The sequence below is a fragment of the Apis cerana genome, linkage group LG11 (assembly GCF_029169275.1).
Source record: "Apis cerana isolate GH-2021 linkage group LG11, AcerK_1.0, whole genome shotgun sequence".
NCBI classification, from domain to species: Eukaryota; Metazoa; Arthropoda; class Insecta; order Hymenoptera; family Apidae; genus Apis; species Apis cerana.
Window position 1 is genome coordinate 15,272,341 of NC_083862.1, and position 25,526 is coordinate 15,297,866.

The 25,526-nt window shown below is 23.7% G+C and overlaps 7 protein-coding genes across 21 annotated transcripts; 3 read left to right on the forward strand and 4 right to left on the reverse strand.

Moving 5' to 3' along the window:
• Positions 1–103: 103 nt before the first annotated feature.
• On the reverse strand, positions 104–3,160 carry LOC107997010 (RCC1 and BTB domain-containing protein 1). Of its 5 annotated transcripts, none has more exons than XM_062082432.1 (11): positions 2,977–3,160; positions 2,531–2,628; positions 2,202–2,404; positions 1,953–2,111; positions 1,615–1,876; positions 1,413–1,540; positions 1,076–1,348; positions 879–997; positions 706–806; positions 471–601; positions 104–408 (listed from the first exon to the last, which is right to left on the reverse strand). In XM_062082432.1, coding segments are annotated over exons 1-11 (1,617 nt in total). In that variant the 5' UTR covers positions 2,979–3,160; the 3' UTR covers positions 104–267. The 5 variants fall into 5 exon arrangements, with proteins under 5 accessions (XP_061938416.1, XP_061938418.1, XP_061938419.1 ...); XM_062082434.1 differs by having other exon boundaries at positions 1,627–1,876; positions 3,110–3,149; XM_062082435.1 differs by having other exon boundaries at positions 471–586; positions 3,110–3,149.
• A 1,061-nt stretch (positions 3,161–4,221) lies between these two features.
• LOC107997008 (RCC1 and BTB domain-containing protein 1-like) lies at positions 4,222–7,527 on the reverse strand. 3 transcript variants are annotated; one of them, XM_028666317.2, is made up of 11 exons: positions 6,783–7,352; positions 6,474–6,676; positions 6,232–6,387; positions 5,891–6,161; positions 5,676–5,812; positions 5,532–5,610; positions 5,341–5,423; positions 5,139–5,263; positions 4,948–5,051; positions 4,734–4,864; positions 4,222–4,660 (listed from the first exon to the last, which is right to left on the reverse strand). In XM_028666317.2, the coding sequence occupies exons 1-11, from the start codon at positions 6,868–6,870 to the stop codon at positions 4,520–4,522; spliced, it is 1,518 nt and encodes a 505-aa protein (XP_028522118.1). In that variant the 5' UTR covers positions 6,871–7,352; the 3' UTR covers positions 4,222–4,519. The 3 variants fall into 3 exon arrangements, with proteins under 3 accessions (XP_028522118.1, XP_028522119.1, XP_016910832.1); XM_028666318.2 differs by lacking the exon at positions 6,783–7,352 and adding an exon at positions 7,507–7,527 and having other exon boundaries at positions 5,341–5,610; XM_017055343.2 differs by having other exon boundaries at positions 5,341–5,610.
• Positions 7,528–7,586: 59 nt separating this feature from the next.
• On the forward strand, positions 7,587–10,919 carry LOC107997011 (transcription initiation factor TFIID subunit 6-like). Of its 4 annotated transcripts, none has more exons than XM_062082429.1 (10): positions 7,587–7,794; positions 8,013–8,131; positions 8,305–8,451; positions 8,584–8,902; positions 8,968–9,371; positions 9,460–9,663; positions 9,727–9,909; positions 10,016–10,232; positions 10,319–10,638; positions 10,734–10,919. In XM_062082429.1, the coding sequence occupies exons 3-10, from the start codon at positions 8,332–8,334 to the stop codon at positions 10,824–10,826; spliced, it is 1,860 nt and encodes a 619-aa protein (XP_061938413.1). In that variant the 5' UTR covers positions 7,587–7,794; positions 8,013–8,131; positions 8,305–8,331; the 3' UTR covers positions 10,827–10,919. The 4 variants fall into 4 exon arrangements, with proteins under 4 accessions (XP_061938413.1, XP_016910837.1, XP_061938412.1 ...); XM_017055348.3 differs by having other exon boundaries at positions 7,595–7,794; positions 8,305–8,481; XM_062082428.1 differs by lacking the exon at positions 8,013–8,131 and having other exon boundaries at positions 7,624–7,794; positions 8,305–8,481.
• A 20-nt stretch (positions 10,920–10,939) lies between these two features.
• LOC114576956 (metacaspase-2) lies at positions 10,940–15,965 on the forward strand. 2 transcript variants are annotated; one of them, XM_028664736.2, is made up of 3 exons: positions 10,940–12,029; positions 12,162–12,275; positions 12,348–15,965. In XM_028664736.2, exons 1-3 carry the CDS (start codon positions 11,940–11,942, stop codon positions 15,522–15,524), a joined length of 3,381 nt encoding a protein of 1,126 aa, XP_028520537.1. In that variant the 5' UTR covers positions 10,940–11,939; the 3' UTR covers positions 15,525–15,965. The 2 variants fall into 2 exon arrangements, with proteins under 2 accessions (XP_028520537.1, XP_061938406.1); XM_062082422.1 differs by lacking the exon at positions 10,940–12,029 and having other exon boundaries at positions 12,425–15,965.
• Positions 15,966–16,153: 188 nt separating this feature from the next.
• On the reverse strand, positions 16,154–20,609 carry LOC107994749 (transmembrane protein 184B). 5 transcript variants are annotated; one of them, XM_017051799.2, is made up of 7 exons: positions 20,103–20,606; positions 19,939–19,992; positions 19,700–19,869; positions 19,018–19,612; positions 18,723–18,958; positions 18,574–18,658; positions 16,154–17,183 (listed from the first exon to the last, which is right to left on the reverse strand). In XM_017051799.2, the coding sequence occupies exons 3-7, from the start codon at positions 19,859–19,861 to the stop codon at positions 17,008–17,010; spliced, it is 1,254 nt and encodes a 417-aa protein (XP_016907288.1). In that variant the 5' UTR covers positions 19,862–19,869; positions 19,939–19,992; positions 20,103–20,606; the 3' UTR covers positions 16,154–17,007. The 5 variants fall into 5 exon arrangements, with proteins under 5 accessions (XP_016907288.1, XP_016907297.1, XP_061938430.1 ...); XM_062082444.1 differs by lacking the exon at positions 16,154–17,183 and adding an exon at positions 17,679–18,063; XM_017051808.3 differs by lacking the exon at positions 19,939–19,992.
• Positions 20,610–20,645: 36 nt separating this feature from the next.
• Positions 20,646–22,272, forward strand: LOC107994784 (syntaxin-8). Its single transcript, XM_017051839.3, has 5 exons — positions 20,646–21,012; positions 21,088–21,282; positions 21,375–21,640; positions 21,699–21,791; positions 21,883–22,272. Exons 1-5 carry the CDS (start codon positions 20,978–20,980, stop codon positions 22,044–22,046), a joined length of 753 nt encoding a protein of 250 aa, XP_016907328.1. The 5' UTR covers positions 20,646–20,977; the 3' UTR covers positions 22,047–22,272.
• On the reverse strand, positions 21,797–25,521 carry LOC107994727 (uncharacterized). The gene is made up of 11 exons (XM_017051762.3): positions 25,378–25,521; positions 25,044–25,207; positions 24,578–24,972; positions 24,365–24,521; positions 24,062–24,298; positions 23,869–23,995; positions 23,408–23,792; positions 23,225–23,337; positions 22,958–23,125; positions 22,747–22,878; positions 21,797–22,646 (listed from the first exon to the last, which is right to left on the reverse strand). The coding sequence occupies exons 1-11, from the start codon at positions 25,482–25,484 to the stop codon at positions 22,364–22,366; spliced, it is 2,268 nt and encodes a 755-aa protein (XP_016907251.1). The 5' UTR covers positions 25,485–25,521; the 3' UTR covers positions 21,797–22,363.
• Positions 25,522–25,526: the final 5 nt, after the last annotated feature.

Consider the following 25,526-nt stretch of genomic DNA (forward strand, 5'->3'; position numbering starts at 1 on the left):
CCTTAAATACGATTCGCTTCCTATTTTGAAGTGGCGCATTAATTCATCGATTACTAATTAGAGATTGATATAAATAAACCATTCTAAATACAAACAACAAAAGTTTCTTCTGATCTAGATAAAATATCTTTAATCTTAATTCGTATTTATTTTATTATGTAACAAGTGATTCGGTATTTAATGTAATTTTTTTAATACAATGCGATGAAACATTATATACAATAGGCATAAAATATACAGTAATATTTTACAATACTATATTATAAATTATGTTTTAAAAGCTCCAGTTTGTGCAGCTTTAATTATAAAATTTTTCAATATATTTTCATTCAAATTAGCAAAACTTGCTGTCTGTACTATAGCAGTCATGTGATTTAATGCGAATTTGAAACAATATTCCTCCAATTCCTACAATTAAATTAAGATTAACAATGTCCGTGTAAGAAAAAAAATCACATTAAATTATTTACCTTGGCATTATTTTCAATGGCTATACTATACAGGAAAGCTACGTTTTCAACTGTTATCCCTTCCTTCATTCTTTGTATACATTGTTTTTTCAATTGATTTTCAGAATAAGTATTCGCTAATTTTAAAAGTTCTTATAGACAAAAATCGATAATTTTATAATTTTAATTTATATAATATATAATATAAAAATATTAATATCATAAAATATTTCGAAAAATATATTAAAATATTTACCTTGCATATTTTCTGGATGTAAATCAAGTTCGTCGGTATATAAATATCTCAAAAATGCTTTATACACGTTATAAGAAAATTTACGATGTTTTATAAATTTCCTATAATACAATAATTGATTTCAATATTAAAGAATCTGGATGCACATTAAAATAATATAAGTATAAACCCACTTTTGGTTATTTGTAGCCAACGAAAATATCGTACGAAAATATTGACAACGTATCATTAAAACAGTTTTGTGCACATAAATAAACTCGTCTTCTATTTGTATAATGAGATCACTCGTAGCCTATAAAACATAAACATATATTATTTTTGAAAAATACATAACACGACAAAAGATATTTCTTTTATTACAAATACATACTTGATCGTTAAACGCTTCTTTGAAACAATCTATTAAACCCACAGTTTCTTCTTCTCCATGAAGAATAAGTGGTTGATGCATAACATTCGGTGATGCGTAACGCGCAAAAGCATCGTGTATGCATCTTAAACCAGTAAGCATTGGAATTGTAATGCTTTGTCCTAGACACTCGCCCCACATAAATATTTGATTACTTTCTCCCATAGCTATACTTATATGACTATAATGCGAAGCTGCTATATCCAATACTCTTCCCATTTCTTGCACTATGAGCTAAATATATTTTTTTTTTATTTTTTACTTAATATTTATTAATATGATTGATATCGAAACTTACCTGTACTGGATTACAAATATTCGTCTTCATGCCAAGACCTAGTTGTCCGCAATAGTTACCACCCCATACGTATAAAACTCCTGTATTAGACAAGGCCAAAACATGTGCATAACCACATACTACTTTCTCTATCATTAAAAGAAAAAATTGCTGATATTTAAAAAATATTTAACTTACATACATGAAAAAAACTTAATATTACCAATCGTAATACCAATAAGTGTTGTAATTTTACAGGGATTCGCATGATTGGCATAATTTCCAATTCCTAATTGACCAACCTCGTTACAACCCCAACTATAAATTTCTCCATTATCTGTAACTACCATGCTTGAAGATTGACCACAGCTAATGCAAACAACTCTTTTGTCAGTTAATGTAGAATTCACTTTCATAGGAGTCCCTTCATTTATATTAACACTATTTCCTACTTGTCTGGATGTATTTTCACCCCATGCATACACCTAAATAAAAAAGAAATGTAATTTTTTTATCATTAGTAAAACAAGAACTTTAATTTCAAGCTTTTATTGCCATTACCTTTCCTTCAATTGTTAGTGCAAGAGAATGATGACTTCCACAGGCAATATCGATGACAAATTCATTACATAAATTTTTTGTTACAAGCATTGGAATCAAACCTTGACTGGCAGAAATATTTCCTAGTTCACAGTGACTATTATGTCCCCATGAATATACCTTTTGTGTATATATTTGTGTATTAAATAATATAACATTAATTTGTTTTGTGCAATACATATATATTATAATTGGATAAAATTCGAATACCTTGCCATCTTCAGTAAGAGCCAAAACATGTGGTCCTTTACCATATGCAAAAGTTTTTATATCTTTACCACATAATTCTTCAACTCTTCTTGGATAAAGAGTATTGTAAGTGTCACCAGTTCCAAGACACCCAGAAATATTACTTCCAATAGCATATACCATTTTATCTTTTGTTACAACTAATGCTTCATTACCAAAATTACCTATTTAATAATAAATATGATATTTTATAGCTTTATATTGTTAATTTTTTTTATAAAAATAAGAAAAAGAATAAAAGATGCAAAAAACAATTAATTAAAATAAAAATGAAAATGAAAATATTTTACCATATACAAGTGCCATATGAATCTTCGAAACATAATTTAAATCTAAAAAACTAAAAATTGGCCAATTCTTCAAATCCCAAGACATTTTTATATTTATCCTAAAAAGTACTTATTAATTAATGATTTTAAATAGAAATTTATTTATTTATTTTAATTTCAATTTTTATCAAATCTTTTTTCATTCTATTTTTTTAAATATTTTTTTTAATACTTCAATATTACAATAAAAAATAAATTTAAAATAATAAAATCAGTTATAATATATCAATAATATTATTATATTATATATAAAAAGATATAAAAAGATTTTTATTAATATATATATTTAGTCACATTTTATATATATATAACAATTTAATTTATTCTTGTTAAAAAACTACTATATGATGCATTAAAAAACAAATTTGTAACAAGAGATTTATAAAAAACATAATTTTAACATTTACATAAATATATTTATAAATTAAATTTTTTTATATGTAAATGCACTTGCTAAATAAAAATAGTTTTTATGGTATCATCATTTTTTACATTATTATTAATGATGCTACCAAAGTTTTTTAATTTTTATTTACAAACATTAGTAACATCTAATCTATACACAAGGAAAGAAAATAATAAGAGAGAAGGATAGAAATAGAATAAAAATATTTAAACCAGAGCCATCTGTAGAGTGCGACAAATGAAACAAATAAAATAAAGACAAAAAATAATGAGAGAAGAACAAAGATAGAGTAAGAAATAATTATAAATTGAATATTAAAAACATTTTTTCAAAATTAAGTTAAGATAGAAGATGAGCATTATATATTTGAATATTTTTAAAAAAATATTTTATTCTATTTTTAAAAAGATATTTTTAATGCTCGAGAGATAGCGCTAACAGTCAATTCTTATCCTATCTTTATTCTTTTCCTACTATTTTCTATCTTTAATTTAACTTTATATGTTTCATTTATGACGTTCTTCAGATGGCGCTAATTTCAATATTTTATATCTTATCTCTGTCTTCTCCCATTATTTCTTTTTCTTGTTTTTGGCATATGATCATTGATGAAATACGCAATGTGAATTTGAACACATTTTTATTATTTTTCTTTCAAAACTACAATGAATCTTAATTTTTAATATAAAAAATATAAATATCACATTTTTGGTTTTACAATAATAATATCTCACAAAATACATTCTAATATATAATGCAATATTTTATATATATTACATATATAAATGCTAAAATATTCTCAAAAAACCGTTTTATTTTTTATTCCATTATTATATCAACTTTGTCTTATTTTGAATTGAATCGGCAACATTAAATATAAATATATATTAAATTATAAAATTATAAAATTTAATACCCCTGAGGCATTATTAAATGGAAAAAAAAATATATTATTTGTTATACATTGATATACTCTTATTACATTCGCATTATATATATTATTATATTTATGATATATATATATATATATATATATGTATATATTTATATATATGTATATATATTCTACATTTTTTTTCAAATATTTACATATTTTTATTTCTTTATTTATATTATTATTTATATATATATTTCCTTATATTTATATTTTCAATGACTCGAAATATGTTAAAAAAAAATAGTAATAATAATAATAATTGTAAAATCTATATGAAAATGAATAAAATACAAGTAAAAAATGGCACAATTAATAAAAAAATATTTCTTCACGAATTCTATTGTATAATTTTTAAATACAAAGTAATATATTGTAATTATTTATATGGTAAATTAATAATAATAGAAATAATTATTAACAAACAATTTTCTAATAGCTAGGCATTATTACAAAATTTACATATTAAAAATATTTTCATCACCTTTTTAAGAAACACTGATATTTAATAAAAAAAAATCTATTTAATTTTGTAACATAACAAGATGAATTATTCGTATCAAAGTATCACAATTGATTTCTTTGGATCTGGAAATATGCATATTTTGAGCTAAGTTTTAAAAGCACCCGCTTGAGCAGCTTTAATTATAAAAGTTTTAACAGTACTTTCATCTAATTTAGCAAAATCTGCTGTCTGTACCACTGCAGTCATATGATTTAATGCAAATTTAAAACAATATTCTTCTAATTCCTAGAAATATATGACATATCAAATAATTTAATGATATTTTATGTAAAATGATATAAAAAAAAATATTATTTACCTTAGCATTATATTGGATAGATGTATTGTACAAAACGATCACATTAGTGATTGTAATCCCTTTATTTATTATTTGTATGCAATACCTTTTTAATTGATTTTCAGAATAAGCATTAGCTAAATCTAGAAGTTCTATGAAAAAAGAATATAATTCATAAAATATATTATTTAATATTATATATATTTTTTTTTCAATAAAAAATAAAAATATTTACCTAATGCATTGAGTGGATCTAGAAATGGATCAATTTCATTGGTGTATAAATATTTCAAAAAAGTTTTATACACATCATAGGAAAATTGTTTATGACATATAACACTACAATATATTATTATATTATATTATGTATATACTATAATTATATTAGTTAAAAAATATAAATACATATTTCGAAAATTGATTTACCTTTGACTATTTTCTGCCCAATGTTCTTGAAACATTGTTCTGAAGTAATGACAACGTATCTTCAAAATTGCTTTGTGCACATGAATAGGATTTCCATGAACTTGAATAATAAGATCACTAGTGGTCTTTAACATGCAGCAAGAGATGACATCAAAAAATGGTAAAATTAACAAATATGTTATTATTCATAAAATATACATACTGGATCATCAAAAGCTTCCCTTAAACTGTCTATTAAGTTTGATTCTTCATCACTGTGAAAAATAAGGGGCTGATGCATAACAGCTGGAAGTGCGTAAAATGCAAAAACATCATACAAACATTTTAGTGGAGTAAGTGTTGGAACTTTAACATTCTGGCCTAGACATTGACCCCACATAAATATTCGATTACCTTCACATAAAGCAATACTTATACAATTATAATATGATGTTGCTATATCTAGCACTCTTCTCATTTCTGGTACTTCTAGCTGCACGAAAATATTTATCAATTTTTTTCAAGTGTATTTATAAAAATATATATATATATTTTTACCTTTGTAGGTTTCCAAATATTAGTATTAAGTAAAACTGTAGTAAGACCTAGTTGTCCATAATTATTAGCTCCCCAAACATAAAGAACACCTTCATCACTTAATGCTAAAGTATGTATACTACCACAAACTACTTTTTCTATAAATCAAAATAAATAAAATTAATAAAAATATATATCCATCCATTTTAATATCTAAAAAAAGAATTTAATATCACCTATTACTATTTTTGCAAGTGATGTTATTCTGCATGGATGAAATTGATCATTATTATTATTTTCAATTCCTAATTGACCAACATCATTACGACCCCAACTATAAACTTCTCCATTATTTGTGACTACCACACTGAATGAGTCTCCACAACTAATGCAAATAACTTTTTTGCCACTTAATGTAAAATTTAATTTTCTAGGTATATCTTGTACTAATGTTGTTATATCATGACAACCTACTTGTCCTGATGTATTTTGACCCCATGCATAGACCTAAAACAAATATCATATATAACATTCTAATAAAAAAAAAAATAGCTATGATTGAATATTTGTATTTTACCTCTCCATCATTTGTTAATGCAAGAGAATGATGACTTCCACAAGCTATATCAATAATAAATTCATTACATAAATTTGTTATTATTGCTGGAGTTAAAGCTTGACTGCCAAAAGTATTTCCTAATTCATAATGACAATTCTGTCCCCATGAATATACCTTTCATATAAATTATATTATTATTAAATAATATAATATTAATATACTTATTATTATTTTTATATACTTGGATAAATTTTAAATACTTTTCCTTCCTCCGTGAGTGCTAAAACATGTGGTCCTTTACCATATGCAAAAGTTTTTATATCTTTACCACATAATTCTTCAATTTTTTTTGGATAAAGAGTACTTTGAGTATCACCAGTTCCAAGACATCCAGAAGTATTACTTCCAACAGCATATACCATTTTATCTTTTGTTACAATTAATGCTTCGTTACCAATGTTACCTGAAAGTAAAAGTAATAAATATCATATAGTCATATGTATAATATTGTGCATAAAAGAAAGAATTAAATAAATAAATTAAAATAGCTATCAAAAAATAATTATTACCATATACAACAGCCATATGGATGTTCGAAATAAATTTCGGTTCTAATAAACTAAAGATTGACCATTTTGTCAAATCACAAGAATACATATTTATTAAAAAATTTACGACTCTAATAATTTAAAGAAATGTCAATAAAAACTAATGAAATTATGTTTTTCACGTTCAAATTCAATTTTTATCACTGTTATTTATAAATTGAACGCACGTATATTTTGATTTAATTTATAATTCTTAAATAATTCTTAAATATAGCGAACAAATAATTATTATAAATATTTTTATTAAATTGATTTAAATTTTTTATTAATAGATATTATTAAGTATTATTAAAAATTATTTCTTTAGATAAATATATTTATAACCAAAAAAACAAGTTAAAGAAAAGAAAGTTTAATAAAAGATAATACATTGTATATTTCTTATAAATAATATGAATAATCTTATCTTTTATTACATTAATAATACTTTTACAATAATACTTTAATTTATTACATTAATATTAATATTAAGAATGATACATAATGTAACAAGAATCTTTCAATTTCTGAAACATCATCACAAAAATACAATACGCATCACGTCTAGATTACATATTATTTATGGTATAATATTCAATTCCACAGCGCATGCGCACGCGCGCGCGCGTTTTGTATATATATATATATATATAATTGTCGGACAAATAATGTAAGTATACAATATAATTATTCTCTTTACCTTTACCTTTAGTGATTCAATTTTTCTATGGAAATTCGTTGCAAGAACAGAATATGTGACGTCACGTTATCCCCACTGCCTGATTAGACAGAGGGATATCACGTGATCAAGTTTCTGCCAAAACTAAGCGTCGTATATGTCATATTGTATACAATAAAATACATTGAATGTTAAGTTTGTTGTATCTTGTCTATAGTACAAAAAATTTATCTTGTAGCATAAATTTTTTTTGTACAAATAAATATAATTTACGAATATATGAATAAAGAATTATAAAAAAAGATCAAATCTCTAGTACGTATTATCAATTGTGATAGTATTTTTTTTATTATTTTTAATTTTTTTAATATTCTATTAAATTATTTTATTAACTCTGAAAATTTAATTACAAAATATAAGTAAGAATGAGATATTTTATAATAATAAACAAAAAGTATAAAAATATTATATATTTTTTATAATATTATTCATTTTTATATAAATTTATGTCATATGGGTAAACAAATAATTAGAACAAATATTGGAACCACAAATACTGATTTGATCAATTTCAATATTAAAATAATAAAACAACTTCTTATATGAATAATTACAAAGCAATTTTTATTGTTTCTTAAAAGATTTTTATTTGGTAAGTTTTTATTGATTTTTAAAAATTACAATTGTATAAATAATATATTTTTTAATAATTAACATAAATATTAAAATTAATATAAAATATAAAATAATTTATTAAATTGTATAATTGAATTTATAATTTATTAATTATGTTCATGAAACTTATATCAAATATAAAATTTTCAGTAAACAATATTATTTACTGATTTAAAGATGAATGAAAGTGAATCTATTTATGGAACTACATTATCCCAAGAATCAATAAAGGTAATTGCAGAAAGTATAGGTGTTGGAAATTTCCCAGATGAAGCAGCAAAAGATCTAGCCGAAGATGTAAGTTATAGACTTAAGGAAATTATTCAGGTCTGTATATTTTTAAATTATAAAAAAATAATTATAAATAATTTTTTTTATTTTTTAAATGAATTAAATTTCAATAATTGAAATTTTTAACATTATATAAAGGATGCTGCTAAGTTTATGAGACATGGAAAACGTCAACGAATGACAACACATGATATAGATCATGCTTTGAAAATAAAAAATATTGAACCTACATATGGATTTTTTGCCAAAGATCATATACCATTTCGTTTTGCCTCTGGTGGTGGTCGTGAATTACATTTTGTAGAAGAAAAAGAAATTGATCTTAATGAAGTTATATCAATGTCTGGTGGACAAACATGGCCTAAATTACCCTTAGAAATTACATTACGCGCTCATTGGCTTTGTATAGATGGTGTTCAACCTACGATACCAGAAAATCCACCTCCTGTTTCTAAAGGTATTAATTTAATAATATAAAAATTTTTTTTCTCTTATAATATTAATTAATTAATAATATAATAGATGTTCAGAAACTAGAAAGTGTTGATCCAACAAGTAAACTTACAAACAAAAGTCAAAACATTGGTGTTGGAAAACCAGGTGGAGGTGGTAAAAGTCAGAAATTACGCAATGTAGAAACAGTTCATGTTAAACAATTGGCCACTCATGAATTGAGTGTTGAACAACAATTATATTATAAGGAAATTACTGAAGCTTGTGTGGGATCTGATGAAGCACGTAGAGCAGAAGCATTGCAATCTCTCTCGGCTGATCCTGGTTTACATGAAATGTTAGCACGAATGTGTACGTTTATTGCAGAAGGCGTGCGCGTTAATGTAGTACAAAATAATCTTGCTCTTCTAATTTATTTAATGCGAATGGTTAAAGCTCTCTTGGATAATCCAAGTCTCTATTTAGAGAAATATGTATGTATTAATTAATATAAAATGGAATGTACATATATGTGCGCATTCGCGTTTTTTACATTTATTAATTTTATATTTCAATTCATAGTTACATGAATTAATACCATCTATTGCGACATGTATTGTTTCACGTCAATTGTGTATGAGACCAGAGGTGGACAATCATTGGGCTCTTCGTGATTTTGCATCACGTCTTATGGCTCAAATTTGTAAAAATTTTAATACCTCTACCAATAATGTACAAACCAGAGTAACTAGAATGTTCAGTCAAGCTTTGGCAAAAAATAGTCAGGTATAATTTAAAATTTATAAAAAGAAAGTTAGATATGAAATAATATAATAATGTATTTTTTAGACTCCATTGGCATCACTTTATGGAGCAATTGAGGGATTATGTGAATTAGGGCCAGAAGTGATTAAAGCATTAGTTATTCCTAAAATTAAATCTATTTCAGAACGTATTGAATCATGTATTGAAGGGCCTACTTTATCAAGTGTGGATAAAAATGGAGCAGGTCATATAAAAACTCTACTTGTGGTGAGTATTATTTAGTATTATTATTTAGTATTATTATTTAGTATTATCGACATAAATTTTGTTATTATATAAAAACTAATAGAAAAATACGCGATACAATTTGCAGAAATCGGTGGCTCCAGTCTTAAAAACAATACGATCTCCTCCAGATTATGTAGAGGATTATAAACAAGATTATGGTTATATAGGTCCTGCATTGTGTGCAGCAGTTGCAAAAGCTCGTACGCAACCAGCTACTTTAGCAACAACTGCATCTACGACTACAGCTTTAACAGCAAATCAGCAAGGTCCTACATGTACTGGAAAAACTATTGTACAAGCTGGTAATATTATTCCTATCAACATAAAATTAGAAATATATATTTATTTTAAATGTAAATAATGATCTTATTTTTTTCTTTTATTGAAGTAACAAATTCTAGTCCTGGACAACAAGCTGGACGCACAATTATGCTTGGTACAAGTAGAACTGCTGGTGGAACTACCACAGCTGGAGGACAAAAATTCGTTATTTTACAATCTCGATCTCAAACACCTACAGCTACAAATATTAATAGCAATACAATACAACAACAATCTCAGCAACAACAGCAGCAACAATCGCAACAACAAGTTAAAATAGCCCAAACTAATGTCACTCAACAAAAATCTCATATACAAAGTAATACACCAAAATTAGTAGTTGTTTGTATGTCTAGTGGTAGTCATAGTACTACTACAGTAAGTCAGGTGCGTATAATATATAATATAAATAACACAATAATACAATTTATTGAATTTATGAAATTTATTGAATCATTAAATGTAAGTATTTTTCATAATAGGGAAATATAACAACAAAAGCTCAAAACGTTTTTGTAACCCAACAGAACATCGAATGCTCATTAAATCCAGAAGAAGAACATTCTTTTCAATAATAAAAAAAACTTAATTTACAACTTTCAAATTTTTAATAACATGTACAAAAATAAATTTTTAATGTTAATATACTTTATAACAAAAAATAAAAATTTTTTATAAACCCAAAAAATATATATGTATATATATATATATATATATATGTATATATATATACATATATATTTTTTATATATACATATATATAAAAAAATACATATATATTTATATATATACATATATATTTAATTATTTAAAAATTATTTTTTAAAAATTAATTATTTAAAATTATAAATTTATGCTTATTTAAGAACTTAACTGGATGTTAAAATGATCTCTATTTATTAAAATGATGTATATCAATTTGAAATATTTGTAAATGTATATAAATATGAATTAAATACATAGATTCTAATATTGATTAATAATATATTTATATATAAGTTGTTAAATATTCTTTAATTTCTTCTTCATATAGTTTTAATCTATTTAGATTAAAAATAGTAATTGATATAGTCAATTGATATTATCAAAATTATATAATTGAAAACGATATTAATTTGTAAAAGAAAAACTTTCTATTTTCCACGAAAGAATTTATATTTGAATATTGATAAGTATTTGAAATCGTATTTCGAAATTATTTAATTCTAATATTTATATTTCAATTATATTGTTTATGATTTAGATTTTTTATATATTTATTTATTTTTTATAAAAAAACTAACTATTATAAAAAAAAGAATAAAAAGCATAGATTGTTGAGAAAATATAATTACAATGCAATAAATGGTCGACGTATGAAATTGGATGAATGGAAAAAATAAAAGTACGCCATATTTGTTTTTAAAAAAACTTGCTTTTATGCTTAATTTACGAGACAGAATAAAAATGTTGGTTAGGAAGCAATTTGGAATATATATATATATATATTAGTTTAAACTTTAAAAGATAAAATGTAATATTTTAAATAAAATTATGAAATATGAAACATACATGCATTGATATTGCAAATGAAGCAGTTTAATATACTTTCAAGATTTTAACTATATATACATATACGTATAAGTGAAAAGTTTGTGGTTGATTGTTTGTACATATCGTATATACTTTTATTCATCATCTGTTATAAAATGGCTAAGAATGATACTTTAGCGATCTTTTTTGCAAATACCGTTCGAGAAAATGAAAAAATGTTAAAGGAATCATATTCAAAAAATCAAGTAAGTACTGCATAATTATATTATATATATATATATATATATATATATATATATATATATATATAGTATATACATATATATATATATTAATACATAATATCTAAACAATATTAATTTATAAATATTTTTTAGGTAGATATCAAAAGCAAAAAAGATTATGAAAAGTTATTTATTAAACTTAATTACATATGTCAAATGAAATCGACCAAAGAAGAAGTACAGTTAAACCCTTGGTGCAAAAAAAATGTAGGTTCAATGGAATTACTTATGTAACTTTTTATATAAATTTTGAAATTTCATTATGATATTTTATATTAGATTATAAGCTATATATATGGACCCATCTCAGGATTTCCATCTGGTTCATGGTGGGGTATTCGTATGGATTGTTCTAGGGATCGTGTTCATGATCCTTTTGATGAGGATATTCAAAATGGACCATTTGGAGTTACTTCAATTTGTACTTCAAGCATTAATTTAAATGAAGATATAGATTTGGGTAATTCTCTCACTCTTACAGGACAAAAATATTTTATTGGAAAAGTAAACGAAGATCCACTTATTAAAAATTATGAAAATCAAATACCAGTGAGATTAATCAGAAGTTATAATTTGCTCAATGAATTCGCACCTAAAACAGGTTATAGATATGATGGTTTATACATTGTAACAAAATTTTGGATAGGTATAAATTCAGATTCTGTAAAATATTATAAATTTGCTTTGTTACGTTTAAGTGATCAAGAATCACCATTGTGGATAAATCCAGTTCCTTTAGCTATAAGTAATTGTACTTCTACTTTACATTCTACATCTATATCTTTACGAAATTACTTAAAAAATTCTGTATCAAATTTATACGAATTTAAAAAATATTCACATGGTACTGAATCTACAATTCAAAAAGAAAAACATGAAAATTCATTTGGATTTTCACAATCTCGAAATATTGAAAATAAAAAAGTAAATGAAAGAAGAAAAAATATAACTAAAAGTGCAATAGTAACTCGTCATGTATTTAAAAAATTAAATACAGAATATACATCAAATATACCATGTATACCTACTATGTCAAAAAAATCACTAAATCATATTGAAAACAAAGGATCTAAAACTCGTAATACAAATATTTCTATACGTACAGGATTATATAATTCGTCTCATAATATACAAATAAATGATAATAAGAAAAATACTTCACTATTTTGTAGAACAACTAAATCACTCAATGTTCATAAAACTAATCAACACATAGAAAATTGGAATTTATCTAATAAAGATAAAAATAAAAATTTTGATGGAAAAACTCAAACGATCACAACAAATGAATTTTCTAAACGTATTAATTATATTTCGTTTAATTCAGTAAAACCAGATTCAATAAAAATAAAATTTGCTAAAAGTACTAATACAAAAATGAATAATGATACAAATAATACAAATCCAAATTCTTATCATAGATTTGAATGCAATGTTACTAAAGAAATAAATAATGATTTTAAAGATTTATGTAACAGTACTATAAATTCATCCGATACAACTAATATGTTGAATGTAACAAATTGTATGTATAAAAATGAAATTTCAACATATAAGATGATGTCAAAAGAATTACAGGAATTGAAATCACTTGATTCTTTAGATTCCTTGACACCAGATAAAATCCTTTATTTAATTAATAATAAAACTCATCCTTTGTCAAAATTATTAATGGGTAATATGATAGGAATAACTTCAGAACAATCTATAGCATTACAAACAGGAAATACAATGACAATCAAATCAGAAATTAAAGATAAAATAGGAACACAAAAAAGTAACAAAGAAGAAATAAAAAGTAAAACTAAATTTGAAATTACTTCAGATGAATTAAGTGAATCAAGATATTATAAATTTAGAAGATGTAGAAAACTATCTAGAAGAGTAAAAAGTAAATCAGAAATGATAAAATATAATAAATTACATAGTGAAAAATTTGAAAAAGAATTTATACAATCTTCAAATATTTTACAATATTCTAGAAAAAATAAAGCTAATACAGATATTTGTAAAGATTTAAAAAATAAAAATATGGATTGTCTATCAGATTCAAAAAGATATATTAAAAAAAATGCTGAAAATTCAATAAAAACAATGCATTTACAAACTGTGAGAACAATTGATTCATCAATAAAGAAACATATAAATAAAAAACAGAGAAGAGAAATTACAAATTTATTAATAGATGCAAAAATTGGACCTAAAATACGTGGTCCACGATACAGAAGATTACGATGTATTAATAATGCATATACAAAACAATCATATGATCATTTTGATGCTACAATATATACATTAAATAAATGTAAAGTTAATACAAAACGATCTGCTATCCAAAGCAGAAATAAACTTACAAAAATAACTCGTTGTAAACGTGTTAAAACTAATCAAACTAGAAATATTAAAAGATCAGATACTTTAAATGTAAAGCGTGAAAAAAATAAAAATCTTAATGTTTCTAAAAAAATAAATAAAAATTATGATGCAGAAAAGACCATAATTAATAATAATAATATAAACGAAAATGATATTGATAATATCAATAATAAAAAATCAAAACATATAGAAAAAAATATCAAAATTATAGAAAGTAAAAATATAACAACTATTAAAAATCGGAAAAGAAAATTAATAGAAACAATTCATAGAGATTCTAAATGTAATAAAATTGACGAAAAACTGCGAAATTGTTATGAAAAAAAAATTTCAAAATCCTACAAAACAGATGCTGTTACTCAATGTTCTATTCTTAAAGAACCATTAACAAAAAATTTAAAATCAAATAATATCTTGCAAAATAATGTTCATAATGAACAATATACTTTTATTAAAATAGAATATGGTGATTTTAAAGATACGAAATATGAAATGAACCAAACTATGAAATCTGATGATGCAAGTAATAATTATTCAATATCTCGGTCTGATAAAAAATTTGTATCTTGTACAGATTTATATAATCTACAACATCCTATAAATGCAAATATATCATTAAAGAGTAACATTTTGAATGTAAGAGAACAAAATAAATGTTCACTTGAAAGAGTATCTGCATTTGTACCTGTTAATATCCCAGATAATGATACAAAAATTGCTCGCTTAAGATCAATTGGATTTAAACCAATTAATTTCAGTATAGAAGATAGTAATGGTCAAAATAGAAAAGTATTAAAACAAAATGTTGCTGAAAAATATAATAAATACACAAATGAAGAAAATGATGTTGTTGTTTATATGGATGATAAATTACAATATCAAGATATCGAGGATGAGGATAAAAATTCTTTGTCTATTAGAGAAAAAATTTCAGATTCAAAGATATGTACTGAACGATTAAATAAAGTGAATTTAGAAAAAGAATCTTGCAATTCATTATTAGAACAAGATATAGAATCACCTTGGCATGGATGGAAAAAAATTGTAACAAATAAAGATACATATTGGATAGGTTGGTAAAAATATATTATTATAATATATTATAATTATAATAAATTATAATAAATATTATACTATTTTATACACATATGTGTACAAATTTTCTGCCAAAAAAAGGCTGTTAACAAAAATGCTAAGTTATTTTTTCACTAATAATTGTAATATGTATTAATGTAATTATTCTATATGCTTTTATAGATCAATTAGATTTGATCTTATATTTGATTAATCTATGTTTAAATCAACTTAATTAATTTCATGATCTTTTTTGATCAATAGATCATTGGTAAAAATGAAAACTAATATAAATAATATTAATTGTTAAGTGTACAAAATGATTTATTCTAACAAATTATTGTTATTTTGTGAAACAGAATAATATACTCTTTACATAAAAATTTATGTATACATAATTCATTCTATTGTATAGAGAAAATAAAGTTTAATTAAGATTTAGATTAATATCTATTGTCATTTTTTAAAATACCTAAGTAAATATAATATAAAAGAAATATTAATAACATATAATATATAATAAATGTTAATATATAAAAAATATTAAATATAAAATATTCATATCTATAATATAAAATTAATATAATATAAAAACAATAAATAACAAACAATTATATATAAATAAAACAAGTATATTGAAGGAAAATTGTTTAATTCGTAAATTATTAAATACATTCTATTTTAACGATATATACACTCATTTATTTTTTAATCTAGGACGCAAAGATTTTTGTAGCTCAGCTATATATACATACATATATATGTATATATATATATATATATATATATATATTCAGTGATATTCATATCATACGTTCACATATATGCACGCGCGCGTCATCAGTACAGCATATCACACACACACACACACAAATATATATATATATATATATATATACCGGACGCGTGCAATAATTAGAAGTATTTTTCTTAGTGTATTTTATAAAATAAGTATTTTCCACTGGCAAAATTACATGGTAATCTCATATGAATTAGAAATACTGGTATATAAACATATACATAGTGTTTGTTCAGAGTGTAAAAATATTGTTTAACTACAGTAAATAATGCAGCAACATATTTGAGAGTATTTGAACATTAAGTACTGTACAATGCCTTTCTCTGAAAAACATAAATTATTTTTTAAAATAAAAATTGTTATATTATTATAATAGATAGCCACCTCTATAGGTAACATTGCCTTAAACATGTTCAGCATATTAAAATAAATATCTTCTATGCTACATGATGTAACATAATACATGTATTAACATGAATATAACATGGAACTATTATATCGTGATGATTTACATCACCAAATTGTTTGTTTTGTTTTGTTTTGTGAGCGAGTTAAGTTCCTACCTAATGACGTATAATCAATTAATAGTATACATAGTGTTTTCTCGAAATTAATTTCACGGAAGTCCAACATTAATGTACTTTTCGATCTTTTTCTTTTTTATATCTTTTTGTACACGATTTATTATATCTATTGGAACTCATCATCACTGCTCAAAAGCATTGTCTTCTCATTATAATTTTGAGAAATTGTAGCAACACGTTGATGAGAAGTATGCCGTCTTTGAGGTGGTGGTATTGTCATATTCTGTGGATCATCTGGATCGAAGCTGGATATCCGCATACCACGTTGTCCTTTAGGTGCTCCTGATTGTTACATTACATCACGTATTATCGCTGACAAAGCCGTTACTAATAAATATATCAATCAGCCAGCGAACAGCGAAAAATCATGCCGATATTTTTTTCTTTTTCATTCAAAACATTTAGAATATCAATTACAGGCTATGTATAATTTTATATGTGAATTGATAAAATTTTTTTACACATAGCACAATTTACAGCATTTTTTTATTTTTTCAATACATCACTACAAATATTATATATCCATTAAATAATTCATGCATGTTATAACAATAAAGAATTCAATTTACTAATTTTAAGAAAATTATTAAACACATGTATATAGAAAAAAAATATATGAAAAATATAGCTATATTAACATGCTAAACGAAATATAAACCATGCCTTTTTTTTTTAAATATAAAAGCATTACATAATAGCAATATTTTAATAATTATTATTTTGTTTATAAAATAACATATAATTACAATACTGCCACAGAATAGTAATCAATTATTATTTGTCTTTTGCATTTATTAAAAAGTAAATTTTTTTATGAAATTACACTGTACTCTAAGTGCTCCTATGTTAAGTATTTATTTTCTATTGTACAGTAGATTTTATTAATTGCAAAATTAATAAATCATATGATTATGTATATGTTTATGTATATTGGTTTTAATATAAACCTTAAATCATAATTTGAGCAGAGAACACTATATCCACTCTAAAATTTGATTTAAACTTAAAATATTATGTAAATTATAATGTAAATTTTAATGAATTATATTAAAAAATTTTTCAATCTCCATTAAAAATATATGCTTCATGTCCAATTTCTTGAAATTAAAAAACGATGCCTTGTGTTTTCATAGTTTTTCATACGGCAAGTTGGTATTAACGTCTGAAAAATAGTAAAAAGAAAGTGCCTTCAAAGAATTTTAATTGGCACATATTAATCAAATTCATAGTAAAAAATACCTTTTTATTTTTTTAAGAAATATTTTATTATATTCTTATTGCAAAAGATAAATATAAATGAATTTATACTATTTTATCGTTCCAATGATTGGCAGTAAAGTATATTGAATGATTATTATATTAAAATGATAAATGTTTATCATTTAAGAAACTAAAATTCACAATTAAAATAACATAATAAATATATTTATTTGTTTAATTTAAATTTGAATAAAATATTTTAATAATTATAATATTTTTTATATTTTATGTATATAAAAAATATAAAATTTAAATAATATAAATAAATAATGTATGAAATATGATTTTAATTTATCATTCACTACATCATGCTATATGAAAATATACAATCAACAATTTAAAATATAATATTTATATGTACATATATTTAATTAAAAAATTTTTTTAATAAAAATAAATAATGCATACATACCAGAACTATACTGGGTGTACTGTTGATATTGTGGATGAAAGTTATGGATGGCATCAGTCATTATATCTTTTGGATTCATAGTTTCCTATTTATAAATATTAAAATATCAATTGTTTTATTTATTATATTATTTAAAAATTGTTATATACCTTTAAACTACTGCTAATGCTTTGCATTGTTACACTTCTTCCTCTTGAATCCGTAACACAACCAGCTGAATACACTTGGTAAGGAAATGCATAACGTAAAGCGATAGCAGCAAATAACATTTCAATACAAATCAAAAAGTTTTGATAACCAGCAGAAACAGTTCCTGCACTAGTTGATTGATCTAAGCTTATAGGAGAAATTACATTTGCTTTTTCAAGAATAGCCAATAATACTCCTGAAATAAAATAAGATTAATATTTTTAGTACATAATATTTTAAATAATCTCATATTACCTTGCCAAAATGAAAGAAAGATAACACTCTTAACAGTACAAAATTTTAAGACAGGTTCAAATGGTGTTAATAGGTCTCTTGTAGCAAAATAGAAAAGAAAAAGTCCATAAAGTGCAAGAGATACACTGATGTTATAAATTATAGTTATATAAATATAGCCTCCATCTGGAGACCAATCTCCATCTCTATAATGACCAAATGCCTGAAGAAATATAATGACAAATGCCATTACTGGTTTTACTAAGCAAAACTGTAAAGTAGCTTGCTTGCAAAATCTAAGAAAACCAATTGTATATGTTTTCCCAACTAGACAACATGTTCCATATAAACAATTAGAACGAATAGGTTTGCCACGTATCTCAGACATAATATTTCCTTCACCACCCAGGTACTCGTAGCATAATGACAAAAAGTTATATATAACAAATGCTTCATAACAGTCTCGAACAGTAAAAAAATAAACATAATAACTTTCACTGTAGAAAAATAGTAGAGACACCCAAGAATAAGTAGCATAAATTGGTACTATAAACAGAATTCTAACTATCCATCTTTGCTCTGTTGGATTAGTATACCACCTTAAGTGTTGATAAATCTAAAAAAAAAATGAAATCAAAAATTAAGAAATTAAAAGTTATTAATTTTTCAGTTAATAAAATTATCAAAGTATATTACAAAATACCTGTTGACAAGTTAAAAATAATGCAACCCAAACAAATGCACCAGCAATACCTTGAGCTGCTCGTGTTTGTAAGAAAATTGGAGCTGTTTTCTCAGAAATTGCAGTGACAGTTGTGGACGTCATATTAGCAATCAAAGTTGTAGATGGTTCCGTACTACTCATATTTCAATCTAAGAAAAGTTAATGTTACAAACAATAATAATAACTTGGCATCATTGAAGAAAGATGATTGTAGCTACCAAAAATATTCGTTTTAATCACAGTCACAAATAAAAAAAATAATAAACATCTTTCTGTAACATAAAATAAATATCGAAATTATGGTTCGCGCGTTAAAAATCAATATGCACAACAATAACAAAGATATTCCATTCGTGCGTAAAATTTCATCTCGTAGACGCACCCGTGCCCCATTCGTAAATTTTTTCAAAGGATTGTAGCATACGTGCGATCTCTTCAAGTTATTTCACCGTACGTGTTCTCCTTTTCTTTTGTATCGTGCGTACGTGTTGACCTGTATGAGATCAAGCTTCACAGGTTCCCCTCTTTCAATTAACTATCAACTGACGCAGTGGTTACTGATGATCGTGACCTTCCAAAAAGCAATGTTAATAATCTATCGAATTTTCTTTCCTTCACTGTTGTATATTTGTCCAGTTTAGATCACCGAGTTTCACTTTTATCCGACATTTTTTCACATCTCTTTTCGTTTACTCTCAGATGTCAAACATATTCACCCAACTAGCTTTACAAAATGTGCCAGTTGATAATAAAAATATAACTGGTCTTGCCACCACACCATATATTCTTCTTTTTTCCACTCGTAAATCTTTCCTTTGGTTCTCTTTATTTCACTTTTATAGACGATCTCTTTACCCTTCTCCTTCATGCTAAACCCCCTCCATGATTTTCTTTAATTATTATTGCATACGCATGCGCTTATTCATAGTTATATATCATTTTTGATGATAAATCGTTGAATAAGATATATCGCGTTACTTTATAAAAACTTATTTTGATTAATAATTTATCTCAATTTTAAAAAATTCATTATTTGTCAGTGAATTCGTATTCTTTCATTTATGAAACATTAAACAAAAATTAATATAGATTTTTTACTTTTATCTGCATCATCAATTTCAAAAGATTATAATTCAAAAATATAATATTTATTTATAAATAATAATAATAACTTTAATAATGAATATACAAAAATTTTATATATAATATATCATTATTTAAATAATATTTTAATATAGTTTTGAAAATTTCGCAAAAATGGCACTCGTTTATATTGAAGACAACGATCCTTGGTAAGATTAATTAATTTTGATTTTTCTTGTTTATGAAATTTGAATTTCTGTTTAAGAATTTATGAAATTACATAGGTTAACGGAATATGATGCCTGTGAGAAACTTTTCAGAGAAATTATGGAACAATTTACAGCACGTAATAAACATTCAAAAACTTTGCAAGCATATGCAAGTATATCTGCCAATATACGAATACGTATAAAACAATATAATCGTGAAGTTCAACAACTTAAAGATAAAGTAGATGATGCATTAAAGTCTAAAGCCATGTATCCTTTTTCTTGGTTATTTGATTAAGATGTTAAAAATTTATTGTTTTAACATAATAACAACTTTTTTCTTAAAATACAAAGATATGCAGAACTGTTGAAGAAGCAGAACGAAGAATACGTCAAATAGAAATATTGAAGAGTAGGGATGTACATTTACAAGAATTGTGTGATGCACGTACAAATAATTTTGCTTCCTCTCGTGCAAATTTACTTACATCAGGGACATCAGCTTTTGCAGATGGAGGTACAACTTCTTGGGCAGCTGATGATGATGATAATGGTGATGATGATAAACTTATAGATACACAAATATCCATTGCTGATCTTATGTCACAACGAGATAGAGCTTTAGAAGGTAGAAATTTTAATATGCTTTTTGATTGCTGAATATTATTTGTTTTATTTTTTCGTAGAGCAAAATAAAGATTTAGAGGAATTATGTAAAGTTATTGCAAGACAAAAAGAAATAGGTCAGACTATTAGTAATGAAGTAAATCATCAAAATGGTAAATTAAAATTAATATTATTTATTATTTAAAAATTTAATGATATAAATTTTTTTGAGATTCTTAATTTTTAAATTTTTTTTATTTATAGAAATAATTGATCATCTAGCTGATCATATGGATAGAACTGATGAATCATTAATTAACAGAACACATCACGTGAGAACTATTAGTTTTAAAGATCGTACATGTGGCTATTGGATAGTAATAATTTTTCTTTTTATTTGTATTATCACAGTTGTTTTACTTCCATAATTTTTAATGTATTTGATTATTATATATAAGAACAATAGATATCTCTTTTAGTATAATTTTAATATATTCTGTAAATATGTATAAAAATTATATTCTTATAAATTATTGCATTTTACGTTTTTAACTATTTACTAATTTCAATTCAGTATTCATTATAAAAATTATATTATATTTATAACAAAAAATACAATATAAATTAAAATAAATATTTATTTATATATCTAAACGTGATGTTTTTATCCCTAAAATTATATAACATTGTAATGAAATAAGTTTTTTAAATAAAAAACAAAATTTTTTCATTATCTTTGTACAAATTATATTTCATTGTTCATTATTTTATTTTTTTGTGATATCCCGGTATTAGTTTCTAACATATTACTCTTTATATCTAAATTAAGAGTTTTTAAAAGTGCTTTTGGATTAGGATCTCTTCCACTGAATTTTCTGAAATTTTCCCGTGTAGAATAAGTGCCACCTACAACTAAAAATGATTCACGATATCTGTTACCGAGTGCTTTTAATGATTCTTTGTTCTCATAGGAGATATCTTGAAAAGCACTATATAAATCAGCAGCAATCATTTTTGACCAAATATGGCTGAAAATATAAATTTTTTTCTTATATTTTATTAAAAAGATATGTGTGTGTGTGTGTGTGTGTATATATATATATATATATATTATTTATAAAATGTTACCTGTAATAAGCAGCTGCCCAATTTCCACTAAATATAGATTCAAAAGAACATATATGACTGTCCTTTTTATTAGGAGGAAGTACAAAATATTTTTTCCATAAACGATTCATTATATTATTCCAAAATTCTTTGCTAAAAATTAATTAAGGAAAAATTAAATATAACATATAAATATATATATATTTATTATATTTATTATATTCAATCTTACCTAGAATATAATTCTAAATCAAATTGTGATAAATATAATTCTTTGCATAAATTATAACCTGATAAATGTGTTTTTGCATTTTTCAACTTGTCAATCATATTTAATGGTAATGATTCTCCTGTAATTTGATGACATGAAATTCTTTGCAAAAATAATGGTTCATATAACCTAGAATAAAACAAAAGAATAAAAAAAAATTTTATGCATATATGTACGTACATATATAAATATGAATTATAAAAAATAGAAAAATTTGAATAAATATACCAATTTTCAAGAAAATAATCAGAAATAAATAATGCATCCCATTCCACGAATGAAAGTCCAGCAATATCTGTGTATTCCACTTTTGTTAATAAATAATGCAATGCATGTCCAAACTAAATAAATAAAAAAAGTTATAAATATTAAAAAAAATTTATAATAAATATTTTAATATTGTACATTTACCTGTCGAAATAGCGTTTGGAGATCTTTGAATGAAAGCAAAGAAGGTTTCTCATTGACAGGTGGTTGAAAATTGAATATTAATGCAATTAATGGTTTTATATTACATATTTTACTTTTATTTTGTATTGAGACTGTATATCCTGAATTCTGTGATGCTCTAATTTTTTCATCTCTTCTTGCGTATGGATCTAAGTAAAAACTGCCTAATGGATCAGTGGTTGATTTTTTTATATCAAAAACATCAAAAAATCGAACATCTTTATGCCAAAGATCTGTTTTTTTAGTTTCAATAATTTTTACATCAAATAAAATTTCAATCAGTTCAAATAAACCATTTAATACTTTTGGTAGAAGAAAATAATTATTTAAATCTTCTTCCTTATATCTATAAATAATATTGCAATTATACATATTCATATTTTTTTATTATTAAATATTTTTAAACATTATCTTATACTTACTCATATACAGTTCGTAATTGTAATCTACCCCAATATGATATATCCCAAAGTTGAAGTGTACCTTCAAGACCTTCTTTACTTGCAAATGCTTGAAGTTCTTTAATTTCATATTCTTGAGCAGGACGAGCTATTAGAGAAAAAATAAAATATTATAGTTATTGATTTATTTAAATTCAATTATAAAAAATTTTACCTGTAGCTAATAAAGTATTCAATACATGATAAACATTTTTCACACTAGCTGCCATTTTAGTTTCCATGCTTAAATCAGCAAATGATTTGTATCCTAGCATATTAGCCTCCTGATTTCTTTTCTGTCTAATATCTTCCAAAGTTGTGCTTGTTTGTACTGATTTATCATGTAATACAGATGCTTTAATAACATTTGTTTCCCACACTTTACATCTTAAAGCACGATCAGGACAATGTTCTAATAGAAAAATAAAGATTAATATAATTAATTAATTAATATTTAATATTATAAATAAATATATACCTATAAATGGTTCTACAATATCTGAAGTTAAAGTTATTATCCATGGCCCAACAAGATATTGTGTAGAATCTGGTGCAATAGATTTCAATAACTCTTCAGGAAAATCTTTCATTAATGCAGGATCTCTTATAGTAAAACTAAGATGATTTATAGCAGTCTACAAAAAAAAATAATTACAATTAATATTCTTTTAACTTGTTCATATTTACAAACCTCTAATTTTTGTGAATATTCTTTAATTTTATCACATAACCACAATCTTAATGCTGAAAATTGTTCCTTCTTCTTTTCAGATAATTCTAATCCATTTAATTTTCCTTCTAATATATATTTTGTTAAAACTTTTTTTTGTTCATCACTTAATTTGTTATAACTGTTATTGAAAACATTTTTACATGCTTGATATATTGGTGAACTAATATATTTAGAAGCACAAGCTCTTCTAGCACGTCCATCAATATTTATATAATATTGTGTAGGCATTAAACTCTGATTTCCTAAATATAATGTTTTTGAAATGCCCCATGTAATATTCAAAGAAGTATATATTTCCTCTAGAGGATTTAATATATTTTTAAATAAATTTTCAGAAGAAATATCATTAACATCTAAAAACCAATTTTGCAAAATATATAACTTAAATTAAAAATAAGAAAATACATAAAATAAGCAAAATTACTTTCTATTTGTTTTTCTAAGGTTTTAATTGTTTCTTCAAATTCTAATGCTTGTCTTCCAATAACAGCAATACATTTTTCTATTGTAATATTTGTAAATTCCGGACTTTTATCTTCCTTTAATAGAGGATATCTTCCTGGTAAATCTTCTCCGATTTCTGGAACACTAAATTTAAATTAATTGTTATCAAATAATAAAATTATTTTCAATATGTTTTAAGTTTTAATATTAAAAAAATTATACAAAAAAAATTATACATAAAAAATTTATATAAAAATAATAAAATTGTGTAATTTTTATTATGAATAAAGTAGCGATACGATATATGTACATACAGAATCAAATAACCATTACGTCTCGGAATTTTTAAGAGACTGTTCTGAGATAAAATAATTTTTTTACTATAAAATGAGGTCACTTTTATATTTTTTAAAAACATCATGTTTTTATTATCTCTCAAATTACATTTTCAACTAAAAACCGC

What these genes read in the sequence shown, in the direction of transcription:
- LOC114576956 (XM_028664736.2), top strand. Translation starts at nt 11,940, where the DNA reads ATGGCTAAGAATGATACTTTAGCGATCTTTTTTGCAAATACCGTTCGA. An exon ending in AATCATATTCAAAAAATCAA is followed by an intron (nt 12,030 to 12,161) that starts GTAAGTACTGCA and finishes AATATTTTTTAG; the next exon opens with GTAGATATCAAAAGCAAAAA. An exon ending in ACCCTTGGTGCAAAAAAAAT is followed by an intron (nt 12,276 to 12,347) that starts GTAGGTTCAATG and finishes ATTTTATATTAG; the next exon opens with ATTATAAGCTATATATATGG.
- LOC107994749 (XM_017051808.3), bottom strand. Translation starts at nt 19,861, where the DNA reads ATGAGTAGTACGGAACCATCTACAACTTTGATTGCTAATATGACGTCC. An exon ending in GCATTAGCAGTAGTTTAAAG is followed by an intron (nt 18,659 to 18,722) that starts GTATATAACAAT and finishes ATTTATAAATAG; the next exon opens with GAAACTATGAATCCAAAAGA. An exon ending in GTACACCCAGTATAGTTCTG is followed by an intron (nt 17,184 to 18,573) that starts GTATGTATGCAT and finishes TGTAACAATCAG; the next exon opens with GAGCACCTAAAGGACAACGT.
- LOC107997010 (XM_062082431.1), bottom strand. An exon ending in CTCTTACTGAAGATGGCAAG is followed by an intron (nt 2,112 to 2,201) that starts GTATTCGAATTT and finishes TATACACAAAAG; the next exon opens with GTATATTCATGGGGACATAA. An exon ending in TTGGCTACAAATAACCAAAA is followed by an intron (nt 807 to 878) that starts GTGGGTTTATAC and finishes ATTGTATTATAG; the next exon opens with GAAATTTATAAAACATCGTA.
- LOC107994727 (XM_017051762.3), bottom strand. Translation starts at nt 25,484, where the DNA reads ATGATGTTTTTAAAAAATATAAAAGTGACCTCATTTTATAGTAAAAAA. An exon ending in TCCAAACGCTATTTCGACAG is followed by an intron (nt 23,338 to 23,407) that starts GTAAATGTACAA and finishes TTATTTATTTAG; the next exon opens with TTTGGACATGCATTGCATTA. An exon ending in TGGGCAGCTGCTTATTACAG is followed by an intron (nt 22,647 to 22,746) that starts GTAACATTTTAT and finishes TTATATTTTCAG; the next exon opens with CCATATTTGGTCAAAAATGA.
- LOC107994784 (XM_017051839.3), top strand. Translation starts at nt 20,978, where the DNA reads ATGGCACTCGTTTATATTGAAGACAACGATCCTTG. An exon ending in ATTGAAGACAACGATCCTTG is followed by an intron (nt 21,013 to 21,087) that starts GTAAGATTAATT and finishes GAAATTACATAG; the next exon opens with GTTAACGGAATATGATGCCT. An exon ending in TGAAGTAAATCATCAAAATG is followed by an intron (nt 21,792 to 21,882) that starts GTAAATTAAAAT and finishes TTTTATTTATAG; the next exon opens with AAATAATTGATCATCTAGCT.
- LOC107997008 (XM_017055343.2), bottom strand. Translation starts at nt 6,870, where the DNA reads ATGTATTCTTGTGATTTGACAAAATGGTCAATCTTTAGTTTATTAGAA. An exon ending in CACTCACGGAGGAAGGAAAA is followed by an intron (nt 6,388 to 6,473) that starts GTATTTAAAATT and finishes TTTATATGAAAG; the next exon opens with GTATATTCATGGGGACAGAA. An exon ending in ACTTGCAAAAATAGTAATAG is followed by an intron (nt 5,813 to 5,890) that starts GTGATATTAAAT and finishes TTTGATTTATAG; the next exon opens with AAAAAGTAGTTTGTGGTAGT.
- LOC107997011 (XM_017055348.3), top strand. Translation starts at nt 8,332, where the DNA reads ATGAATGAAAGTGAATCTATTTATGGAACTACATTATCCCAAGAATCA. An exon ending in GTCTCTATTTAGAGAAATAT is followed by an intron (nt 9,372 to 9,459) that starts GTATGTATTAAT and finishes TTCAATTCATAG; the next exon opens with TTACATGAATTAATACCATC. An exon ending in AAAAACTATTGTACAAGCTG is followed by an intron (nt 10,233 to 10,318) that starts GTAATATTATTC and finishes CTTTTATTGAAG; the next exon opens with TAACAAATTCTAGTCCTGGA.